This window comes from Chelonia mydas, chromosome 6 (assembly GCF_015237465.2).
Source record: "Chelonia mydas isolate rCheMyd1 chromosome 6, rCheMyd1.pri.v2, whole genome shotgun sequence".
NCBI lineage: Eukaryota > Metazoa > Chordata > Testudines > Cheloniidae > Chelonia > Chelonia mydas.
The window spans coordinates 40166517-40179186 of NC_051246.2; the positions used below are offsets into that span (position 1 = coordinate 40166517).

At 37.0% G+C, this 12670-nt stretch overlaps 1 protein-coding gene across 4 annotated transcripts in view; it reads left to right on the forward strand.

The window, feature by feature from the left end:
• FAR1 (fatty acyl-CoA reductase 1) overlaps nt 1-12670 on the forward strand; it is a 72370-nt gene that overhangs the window by 37914 nt on the left and 21786 nt on the right. For 2 of the 4 annotated variants that reach the window (XM_007058691.4, XM_043548901.1), the window contains 5 exons: nt 2665-2844; nt 9746-9923; nt 11187-11231; nt 11322-11440; nt 11943-12010. In XM_007058691.4, the coding sequence (XP_007058753.2) occupies nt 2665-2844; nt 9746-9923; nt 11187-11231; nt 11322-11440; nt 11943-12010 (590 nt within the window). Of the gene's footprint in view, nt 1-2664; nt 2845-9745; nt 9924-11186; nt 11232-11321; nt 11450-11942; nt 12011-12670 lie in introns of all 4 variants that reach the window. The other 2 variants (XM_037899854.2, XM_043548900.1) reach the window with 1 other exon arrangement.

The window sequence follows — 12670 nt, forward strand, 5'->3', positions numbered from 1 at the left end:
TCATTTTTTCCTCTGTATAAGGAAACTCCCCAAGAAAGTTTTTTAACCCTTAGAATTTCAAGGATGAGTATAAAAGGCCATTGTTGGGGAAAGACGAATATGAAGATTGTGTCAGGCCCCAGGCTTGGTACAGGGATAAGAAAGTTAAGTAGTGTTGTTGCTTCTACTGGTCTTGGCACCTTCATGTGTCTTGTGAGCTCCTGCTGTGATGGCCCGTAATATGAGTGTAGCTGGTGGGTGATAAATGGATGTGGATGGGCTACAGCAAGATGCACCTGGCTCAGCAGTTGAGCTGAACCACTACCCATTTTAAGAACCAGGTCATGAAAAGAGTGCGTGTGTATATGTAATTTCATGGTCAGCTATTTTGGAAGGTAAGAGTGTATTGAGAACAAAAATGCTCTCCTCCTCAGGGTGTGGGTATAAAATTCTAGCTCTTGCTTCTTCACCTGACAGTGGGGTCAGAGAATCAAATAGATGCTAAGGGTGGGTTCAGGGGAAGAGAAGATGTGTGGTGAGGTGGAAGGAGAAAGTAATGGCAGAGGGGTAGCAATACAGATTAGAGGGAAGTGTGGGGAGAAATAAAAAGGGGAAGAGTGAGGAGAAAACTATTAGGAAAGTTTCTAAAGAGATTAGAGGGAAAACTACTGAAAGCCTAAGGAAAAGACTTTTGTTGAAGAAAAGGATTAACAAAAGCAAAGGAGATAAAGTAAGCTTTGGTATATCCATTTTCAGCAGAATTTGTTTTTAATGTTAAGTTACAGTACACTTTTGACTTTGTTAGGAAAAGATTGCTATGAGATCTCTTTTCAGGAAGGAGGAGGGAAAGAAACTTGGCTGTATAAGATTGAAAGGCAGGGTCAGGAAACCCTAATTTCTGAGTCCCTGCAAATACTGATCATGGCCCTCTGGGAATGCTACATGATGAAAATGAGCAAACCCCCTTTTTTAATACTTCTCACAAATTCTTGTAATTAGGCCGTTCCCTTCTGTCTCCAACGTTGGAATTCGCTAAAGAGCTAGGTTTACAGTGGCCTTTAGTAGTGAAAAATCCTTCTAGAGTGGGGACATAATGCCTCAAGCCTCCTGTAATTTCCACTCTGCTGGCAGGTCTGGAATCTCCTGGAGCAGAACACAAGTGGATGGGGCTGGCTGGGAAGGGCAACTGGAAATGTGCTGAACTGGCATTTCTCTTGGGCAGTCTTCACTGAGAATCCCCCCAAGAAGCCCTTGGTCAGAACTTAATTCCCCGCTGTTGAATCTCTGCCTCATCTCTCTCCTGCACCCAGAGAGTTGACTCAAGCTCAAAATATTCAACTTCTGAACTTAAACAGGCACAGAACATATTTGGACTTTGTTTCAGAACTTTTTCCATTTCCTAAGTTAGAAATGCAGAGAATTTTTCATGGGCCAATTCTTTTGGTCTTTTGAAAGAGCTGAAGATTGAAGCCAAAATAGGTTATGAAAAAATTTAATACTTTTTTAATACTAGATAACATTTTGTAAAATGATTGTGCTTTTGCTGCAATGGGGTGGGGCTTGTTTGAAAAATTGAGTTGAGATTACTGAAAAACTGTCATCTCTGTGTAACTCTACTTACGTTAAAGCAAAAAAAAAAAAAACCCTCAAAAACTTGTATTCGATGTTAATATAGCACTTTATCCCAACAAAATTTTGATAACCTTATAAATAGTCCGCCAGTATTACTGAAATGCCACTAGCTTAGGGGAAGAAGGCAACAGCACATAGTAATATAATAAAACTGGAAAGAATACCTTACTTATGTGAAATTTTATAGGTGAAATTTGTGTGTCTAGAAAGTCTCAGCCCAGATACAAGCTAAATAAAAGTTGGATTCATCCCTAGCCTTTCAGAAAGTGCCATGGAAATTTTAATGACAAGAAGCAATCAAGATGTTGGTATCTTTGGTTGCCTTCCTTCTATACAAGACCCCGTTAACTAGCATAATGCCCATCCTTCCTTCCCCCTCCCCCCCCAATATCTGATTATTACCTGAGCACTGACTCAGAAGGGAGAATATCACCTGTTGACTTGCCAACATGAAGTCTTTGGAGACCTCCCACTGAAGTATTGACTAGGGCAGATCTTGCTCAGCTTGATGTGTTGACTGCCTGATGTTGATGGCTCTGCAGGTTTATACATGAATATCTTTTGATACTGGGTTAGACACTTTGTGTGAGGGTCAGAGGTGCAGAAAGCAAGAGAGCCTAGCAATTATAGATTGTCATGTAAACATTTTTCACTCCCTTGTTTTTAGTTGAGAGATTTTATTTTAGGAAAATAAAGACGTTTTGTAACTTGACTAGGGTGTAAGCAGAGGAATGTAAGCAGAGGAATGTTTTTTAGATGGTACACAGGGATAGAACTAGAAACAGTGGCATGAAATTAGTGAAAACTAGACTGAGTATTAAGAAACTTCCATATTATGGTTTCTTAGACTGTGGAACAGTCTTACAAAGAAAGTGGTGCAAGCCATTACTAGGGACACCTAAAAATGGACTGGACAAAATGTGGGGAAAATGTTATAAGTCTGCATTGGTAGGGGGATGCGAATAGAGGACCACATGGGACTTTTCACCTCAATTTATGATTCTCTGACATGCTTACTCTTACTCATCTTCATTTGTTTATTTTCTTTAACAGAGATGCTGTTCAGTTAAATGTGATTGCCACACAACAGCTTATCATCTTGGCCCAGCGAATGAAGAATTTGGAGGTGTTCATGCATGTTTCAACAGCATACGCTTATTGCAATCGAAAGCACATTGAAGAAATCATATATCCACCCCCTGTTGACCCCAAGAAACTGATAGGTTCTTTAGAGTATGTTTTGAATCTTTATAGCTTTTCTTGACTAATCCACACCCACTTGCTGTACTCTTCTCCAGTACTATTACACATAGATAAAAGGCTTTGAAAAGCATAATATAAAAAAACTACACACATGGGTGATGCAATTTTCTCCATTTTACAGATGAGGAAACTAAGGTATAGGAAGGTCGTGGCTTATTTTACGTCACTTACTCAAGAATAAGGATAAATGTCTACTCTCTTTTTCCATACAGAGTACTACCTCATTGAAGCCAAATGATAAATACTCAATATATCAAACTAAACCTATAATTAGATGCCAAAAGTTAAAACCCCCCTCAAGCACTGGCAACCCTATAAAACTTCCTCAAGCAACTCTAATAAAAAGATAGTGTCTATTATTTAGCAATTCAATATGAAGTTAAATGTTTATACTGTAGCATATAAAAATAAAATATAGCAAAGCTTAAAGTTCAAACCAAACAAATCTTTGTTTTCCTAAAGTATTCTAAAGTTTTAAACTTCAGTTTCCGATTCACTGAAGCATAATCTCTTTAAAAGAAAAATTGAAGAGTAATGGTTTTATTTTTTTGTTTGAAATAGGAGTAGTTTAGAAAAAAATCAAATTTGGACTCAAGAATTGAACCTGGATTCAAAACACTGCATTACAGTAAGAATAGTCTGTAAAGGAAAACTTTTTGTTTGCAGGCTGCCTGGCCATGAATGGTGGTGGTGATGGCCGATGGAGACTGCAAAAGAAGGGTAACCTCTTGCTCCTTGCATTAGAACCTCTTGATGTCAGAAATAGCCAGAACTAAACTTGCTGTTTTTCTGACTCCTCTGAGGGGATATCTCCAGAGCAGACAGAGCCCCCTTCCAACTGTGGAAAATACAGTACACTTCCTGCCCAACAAACTTCAATGAATAAAACAAAACTATATGAAGGGTAAATTCCCTCTAAGATGTGTGGTATAGTTGTGGCAAATACAGTAATGTTTGAGTCCTAGCATCAAGTGGGAAAAGCAATAAACAAGCCAAAATTAGCTGCCCATCTGTGTAAGATGCACAAAAGATCTCATTTGGCCAACTGTAACTAGTCCTAGGTTCTGGTGGGTTAATCTTCAGATGCTGCTGCAGAGGATAGGCAAAAAGCATGAGTGAGTTGGAAAAAAACGTAAGTTTTAGTAGCCTTCATTTCAGTAGGGAAGAAGAGAATCTGATTCTAGTAAAGAAAATAAAGAATACACGTGGATAGTAATTAAAGGGACATCAGTGTAATAAATTTCACAATGGTATAATTTTTGCAGTAATTAACCTTGGATTAGTGTAACAAATATTGAAGATAAATGTGAGGTTTTTCTTGAACATTTTCACTGTTTACTTCTACAATAAATGTAGGTCCAAAAAGATTTCAAGTTGATATCTTTCCTTAAAGTAATTTCAAGTACTGTAACTGCCCTTGATTCCCCTAACAATTTTTGTGGCAATTTTTCTCGTTAAGGTGACTGTCCAAATTTATGTCTGGTTAGGTTCTAATTAATTGGATCTCAACTTGATCTCTTAAATGTAAGGTGGCGGATGATTCTGGGTAGAATATGAGCCTTTCAAAAAGGCTGTCTTTGTTATGGCAGAGGTAATAGAAATAAATACTATAGTGTAGGAAGAAACTTTTTTCACAGGAAGGCATTTGCAATTTTTCTTATTTTGGAGCATCAAGAAACACTTGTAGAAATTCTCAGATTTTTTTTATTAATCTGAAGGCATGGATTAACTGTGCTGGGAATACTTCATAAACAAAGAAAGTTAGGGGTTGGGTAGTCTGTTTAGCACATGATTGAAAGGCCATTGGATCAGAGTTCAGACAAGCATGCACTTAAAGAAATAAGACACTGCTTTCTACTGCAGCTTTGCTGGATTTTGTCCAAGTAACTAGAAGCCTGGGTAATGAAAGATTGTGAATCCTTTGTGAAGTAAGTTGATTGCATGCATTATTGGGCTAATCTGAAGCTACAGATAAAAGTACTATGTATTAATCCAATAACGTAAGGACAGACCGGATATGGATAATTGAGTTATCCATAACTCAATTATGGTGGGTGGTGGCTGGTGGGAATCTAGCATGTAACTAATTTAATGTGTGAAAAACTTGGCAAAACTAAAAGCTGGTTGAGGTGGGGGAAAGACTTTTTTTTTTTTTTTTGGATAACTGATAAGAAGGGTCTTGTGTAAAGCAACATATGTCGTGGCATCACAAGTGGCTGCATAATTAGTATTAACAACAGTTGTCAAGATGTTGTATAAATCTTTTTTCCTTAAGACCCAAACCATGGGTCTTTAATGTTCAGGTAGAATAGGTAAGCCCTCACTGTTAAGTTATCATGGAAAAGTCCTCTATAAAACACATTTTAATGATACTCCATTAACTATCTTAAAGAATTAAGGCCTGAATTGAATTTGATGTAGTTTATTTAATAAACAATTTAAAAATGTTTGCGCATTCTAATTTAATTTCACTTTCTATCCAAATGGAGTTTGGCACAAGTCAGGAGTTTATTTAAAGAAATTGAGTAACTAGAAAATGGTGAATGATGCATTTCTTAATATAATAAAATAAAGTAAAAATTAAGACAGACTAAATATGTTAGCCTATATAATTGCTTAAAACGTGCAGTTAAATATAGTGTGTCCTCCTGGTAATCAAAAAGAAACAATTTTTTTTTAAAGACGATAGTTAATTGCAAATACCATTTTAATGGTTACCAACCGGGAGACTAAACTTTCTTTTAGGGTAAATAACTAAAAATACAAATGCAAAACCAGATTAAAATCAATTTAAATCAAGGTTTTCTACTTCCTGATTTAAATCATAATTAAAATTGGTGACTTACATCACTTTAATTTTAAATCCTTTTACCCTGTGTGGAAACGCATATCAAAATGAATACTGTGTGCATTTGGTACTTGTTCTAATAAATAACTTTCTTCATTTTTAATGTTAGTGTTAGGTAATCCTGCTGCCATGTGTCCCTCTGTATAAAGAGGAGTTATTCCAATGTTCCTCAGACTGGTACTCAGAAGCTTAGAGATAAGTACCTCTCAGCATGACAGCTATTTAAATGTGGAAGTAATTCAGCATCCTCTTGATGTTTTAGATGTTGGGACTATATAAATAAAAACTTTGTGTGAAATACAATAGAAATGTATGTTACAATGAACTGTGTTACATTCCACCAACTGCCACAACCCTTGGTTTTGTTGGAACCTAACAACTTGATGATACTAAGCCAGCACAAGTGTCCCACAATCTCTGGCCTTTTTTGATGTCTGACTCTTCTGGAAAATATTTGGAATACTCATATCAAATGGATTAGATCAGATTACCATTTGGGCTTTATAGCACATTCATATGTGATCCTCAGATAATGTTAGAGTACAATCAACAGGAACTATAGATAGGTATGTCAGAGAATAATTTATTCCTTTCTTTGTTTGGCACCCAGAACAAGATACTTAGTTAACAGCACACTTATAAATCTATAACTAGTTATGGGAGTTATATATTGGTTGAAAATGGATCATGTTTTTCAGAAATGCAGATCCAGAAACCAATTCCTTTACTGATTACTTGGGTATTGTTGGAAGAGGACGACTCAGTGTAATTTCTGCTGGTCTGCTTCTGCATATAAACACTATCTGAAAACTTGGATAATTGTCTGCAGAATTCAGCTGAAGGACAAACACTTGGGGATGTGGAGAAAAGCACTGGGGGGCATTGAAAAAGAGACAAGGATATGGGGTCATTTGACTGGCCTACTAGTCAGTAGGGAAACAGGGCCTAGTAGTCAGTGTGTGGCCTACTAGTGAGTGGGAAACAGAAGTGGGGCCACAAAACAACATAGGAAACGGTATAAAGGTTGGGTCTTTAAAAAAACAAAAAAACACAAAACCTAAATAGGTGCTAAACAAATAAGATGGACAGAAAATGGACCAAAAAACATTGGCAGCCATTGTTCTGTGACGTGGTGCCTAGAAACATCCATCCAAAACATCTGTAAGCAGGGGATGGGGCTGTGAACTACCTGTTATCAAGCCTGTGCTACCATAATTTCCCTTAGAAGTGTTACTTGTGGTTTTCTCTCCAGGTCCCTCCCATGAAGGAAGGGTGGTTTTACATTTTTGCAGGATGCTGTTAAAAGTGCAAGAATCTTCAGGACTAGGTTAAGTTTAAAAAACAGGAGGCATTCGGATGAAGTAAAGGGTTAGAAAATAAGGATGAAATTCACCTGATGTGTGTGCAGCTCTCATTAAATATATTGGGGGTTTGCATGTGTACGTGGCAAGGCAGAATTTGGGCTCAAGTGTGGCAGGATTGCTATCTTTTCAGTGCTCTCTGCAAAGACAAGAGCTGGAGAGGACTGCATATGAAAGCATGGGAAGGGCTCTTTATGGGCTAAACTGAGTTGTAGTTACTATAACTTTCTGACCTGCACCTTGAAAAACATGTAAAATGCATCAAATTAGGTTCCCTTTAGATTGCTTTACTTTTTTTAACCCTCTGTAGATCCAGGCCAACCTACCAAAGTGTGAATTACATACACCCTTGCACATCATATCTGGATTTGGTTCACTAAATGTAAGGGGACCTAAACTGTAACTAATACTAAGGAGCCAGAAGAGAAGGGTAAAGCAAGAGGAGTGTGTACAGACAAGGCCTTAAACACCTTTTTTCCTAATGTAAAGAGAGTGTTCAATGTTTCAAGTGCTGTTTAAAATGTGCTGTGGCTTCTTTTTTATACAGTGGTCCCTTCCCTGGCTCAAAATCTATGAAAAACCTGGTATAAACAGTTTAATACCTTTTTAAAAACATGTTAGCTGGTTATGGTCTCCTCTAGTTTTTCCAATACTAGCTGATTTTTAAAGGCGTTAAAACTTGTTTTTAATAGATACTAATGTATGCAGCAAGTCTAGACAAGGTGTAAGAAGTGGTCTCTTTCAGTTTTCACCTTCTAGATGTTTAGTATGTAACTTACACCATTTTAGGCTCCCTTGTAAGGTGATCTAAGTAGGTGTAAGCAAGCTGTCAGCCGGGTCTACACACACACAATTTCACTGGTTTAAATAAAGGTGTGACTTCTTAAATTTTTTACTTTTAAAAAAAAAAATTGATTTAAGTTAAACTGCTAATACATCTGTGTGCAGACAAGCCTTCATTACACACCACCTAACATGACTTTTCCCAGTTTGACCCTATACCTATAGGAGGGTTTTTCCCCTTGCTCACTGTTAGTTTTTCCAAATATGTTTAACATCATCTTAGAAGAGCCAAGAAAATTGGGAAATGACTTAACGTATATAGCTGGCATGTAGCACAAAATGTAAATGAGAAAGGGGGTAGGCAGAAAAATAAGTGGCAATATAAAATCTTGAAGATGGCAGTCTCATCATTAGCCATAACTAATGGACCAAGTCCACTAATAGTGTATCAGATATACACTCTACTCCCCTTACTTCTTCGTTTAAATATGATATGAATTAAAGCACTACAGAAAAATGGGAGAGAGTGAATTGTGAATTGATACGTATTTAAAAGTATGTTTTGCTTTTAGTTTAAACGAAATTTTCAAGCAGTTCTGGGATTTTACTGGATATTACTTTATTTTGGCCTATCAATCTTTGAGTTGCAATTGAATTATAAACTTCTGGAAATGTGGTGGTGTGCAGTACATTCAGTTGTGGGTTTTCTTGCGCAGTGATCGGTTGCTTTTGAGAAGTCTTTTATTGATCTGAGTTCAATTTGTATCCATTTTCTTCTCTTTATAGTGCCATTTAATAAAAATTCCTGTAAATTCTTCCTCCTTCAAAAATAATCCTTCAGATTTTTAACTCAATTCATAAAATAAACTTTAATTTCTAGGAGCACATTGCAGTGTTTCTAAACATAATGGGGTTGGTCTGTATATGAAAACTTTAACCAGAATAACTAACTAATTTACACCAGTGCAAGCCCTTATTTTTAGGTACACTTGCAGGTTTAAATTATGCTTGTACCCATGTTGCTTTGGGATAAGTGATTTTTTTTTTAAAATCTGTTTTAAGTGTAGTGGGTTTTAAATCAATTTAGCCTTATTGGTGCAAGATTTCTAATATATACCAGCCCTTAGTCTCCTGAAATTGACATCAAACTTTTCTTTCAGTACAGTTCTTCCACACTTTACTTACCTCCAGTCTGAGAGAGCTGTTTATTAAACAGAGTGAGCATTAAGGGCTAAGTACCGGTATTGTTCAACTCTGTTAATTTTTGCTTCTAATGAGATCAGGCTTTGGCTTCTTAATAAAGGAAACTGTTTCTCATAAGTGAAATCTGAGGGAGTTGAACAGATTGCAGAACTGAGCTTGGTGTAAATTATCTGCAGAACGTCACTATTGTACAACCTACATATAGGTGCTTGCATACCGGTGTCAAAAGTTCTGATTTATCTGAGGACTGATTTTTCTGAAGTGCTACACTTGTTAGCTTTAGTGGAAATTAGTGCTAAGCATTTCTGAAAATCAGGCTATTGGGTTTTAAAATTCATTGATGATCTGGTATTGGTCACTAGGGCTGTTACAGAGCTTTGAAGTGGTAGTATTTAATTACTTCCAAAGCTTTGCCTAATACAACTTGTAAAACTTACCAATAAACACTACAGCAGAATTCCTTGCCTTACTGTGTTTATGCCATTCTTTGTCTACATTGCTTCTGGTGGAACTATACAGCTTCAATTTCTTATGATTGTTGCTTTGAAATTAATGAGACAGTCATAAGCATTTTTCTTGATAAGCTTGTTTTTAATTTCTCTGCTTTCTTTCAGACTTACGTACTCCTTTAAGTGAATTGTACAGTAATTAAGTCTTTGTTCTTCTGATTCTTTAGGTGGATGGATGATGGTCTAGTGAAGGACATTACTCCAAAACTGATAGGAGACAGGCCCAATACTTACACATATACAAAAGCCTTAGCAGAATATGTTGTGCAGCAGGAAGGTGCAAAATTAAATATAGCCATTATACGGCCGTCAATTGTTGGTGCCAGCTGGAAGGAGCCTTTCCCTGTAAGTCTTTTTTAGCCTCCCACTGAATATTCTACAATCCATATGTTTCTTGACCTGTAACCTATGCATGCATCCTTGATAGCCTATATTGCTAGGGATCTAGTTCAGAAGTCCATAGAAATCAGAGTTGAAACTTAGTCACTTGTGGGATAGCAAACTGAGTTATAAACCTGCCTCATATGGTTGACAGCTTTTGTGTGTAGTTTTTGTGTAAGAAAGCCATAGATTTAAAGGATAAATTACTCTTACCTCTGGATTTGTATGGGCCTATCAAGTGATTTAAGAAGTATTTTTGTTAAAACACAGGAAGAGTATGTTTAGTTAGAGCTACTGGAGTGAATATAATGCTATCCTAAAATGATATTTTTCACTAATACACATATATTTTACACACTTAAACTGTTCATCCAAAACTTTTAGGAAACTAAATGGTGTAGCCTTGAGGAAAGTAGTTTTGACTTCAGTGACCTTCTGTGTATCTATGAAGAACTGCAGTTTCTCTCATCAGTTAGTTCCTATGTCTTCTAAGAGACTAAAACATGCAAGACTAAACCCTGGATTTTTTATTTTTTTTTCTTTGCCACATTTGTGCTTCCTGATCCTGGAGATGCCTTTATGGACCCATTTCCTCTTCAACTTGCAACGGAAACTGGAGATTAACAGGGCACAGAAATGCCCTGGAGCACCCCCTGTTTGTAGCCCCCCTACATGACAGCCATAGGAAAGGGAGTGTTTTAGGGGTTGCTTTAGCAGCTGAATGCTATCTGAAGTTTCTCCCAATCTGGGATAGTCCTCTTGTGACTAATTTTGGGGCAGTTTTCCTAATACAGGAGCAAATCTGTGTCAAGATGAGTTGCTTTACAGATCACCAAAATCAGACTTGTCCTTCCTTTTGGTGCTGAATGTAGGCATTAAAAATTGAGAGAAAATGGCGGGAAATCTAATAAGGGACAGCAAAATTGTTTATCTACTTCTCAGTCCCACCATTTATTTGGTAAGAAGTGAATACACAGGAGCTCATTTTGAGGAGCTAGTTAAATTGTGTGGCTCTTCTGCTGGAGCTGTAGTAGCTGTTAATTCAATGCTCTGTCACAGGTACGCAAACTGAAAGCACCTTTTATATTTGAAACAAAAGTAGGAGTGGGGAAGTAAAATGTTGTCTCCTTAAATTGTAACAGTAAATGTTTGTCAAATGCAAACTATATGTTAGACTCAGTAAACTTCTACTGAAATTGCTTTTGGTTTTTTTTTTTTACACAATAGGGATGGATTGATAACTTTAATGGGCCAAGTGGTCTTTTTATTGCGGTAAGTAAACATTTTAATACAACTGTCTTTGAAAGGAAACACATTACTTGAAATGTTTTATTGGTGTGTCTTCTGTTTTTGTTATTTAAGGCAGGAAAAGGAATTCTTCGAACAATGAGAGCCTCCAACAGTGCAGTTGCAGATCTGGTTCCAGTAGATGTAGTTGTCAACACAACACTGGCTGCAGCTTGGTATTCTGGAGTTAATAGGTATAGCAGGTGACAATGCAGTTCATTTTTAATTAGCCCCAAAAGTGGTTGTTCGATGTTTCTATAAACCTAACCATCTATTTAACTGCTAGTCTATAGTTTGCTTTTCCCACACTATTATGGAATTTAGTATTCATCATATTAGCCCATCAAGCGAATGGCCAGTGTCTGATAATGTGTTTAGTCAGTTGTGCAATACTGGTAATGAGGGGGAAATTCCTTCCTGATCCTTATGGTTGTCAGTTTAAATTATAAAACATAGAGTTGAAGCTTAAATATTTGTTTCATGAGAGAGAGAGAGAGAGGACTATTACTACAGCTGTTGGGAAGAAAAATGCTTGAAGTATGGAGATAAAATTAAGGTAGTTAGATTGGTCCCCAACTTTATCCAAACTCCAGAATTCAGGGGACAAGAGTGATTTGGATAAATGGTTCTGGTTTGGGCTATTGTGTACTAAATTTTAATTTATTTTTAATTAATTATATGTGATGCTTTTTTCAGACCAAGAAACATCATGGTGTACAATTGCACAACAGGTGGCACCAATCCTTTCCACTGGGGTGAAGTTGGTATGCTGTGTTCTTGCTATACATGTTCTCTGTAAACTTTAATAGAAAATTTTTTATTGAATAATAAAAGGTCCAAAATATGGCCATGTGTATTTCTATAAAGCCCTTGTATCAACTTTAGTAACTTCTCCGTAAGGACTTGAGAGCACTGATTTTAAAATGTTAGGATTTTTATAATCAGAAATTCAGCTGTCATACCTCTCAACTTTGCAATGTGTTCCATCACTTTTTAATTTTATCCTCTGTTCCCTGTTTCTTCCCCCTCCATTCACTGTTATTTTTCTGGTAGTAGCTCTTCCCAGTCCCCCCTTCACCTAAAATGAGGGAGTCCTACAGCTTTCCTAATAGTTCCCACAACCTAATCTGCCTGCAGTTCATGGGTAGAGCGAGTAAAGCGCTGATCACAGGGAACAGTAGAGACTCTGTGATGTTGACACGATATTCACCGCTGGGTTTAGTGGCAGTTATGCTAAACGCATCTAGAACTTCTTGTTCTGTGTTTGTACAGTGCTTACCACAGTGGGTTCCTGGTCCATGACTCATAAGCACTACGGTAATACAAGTAACCAATAATAGAACAGTAGCCCAAAAGTGAGATCGATTTTGTACAGAGCAGCACACTTGAGAGGTATGATGGCAACTTTGCGTTAGAGTAGTCAG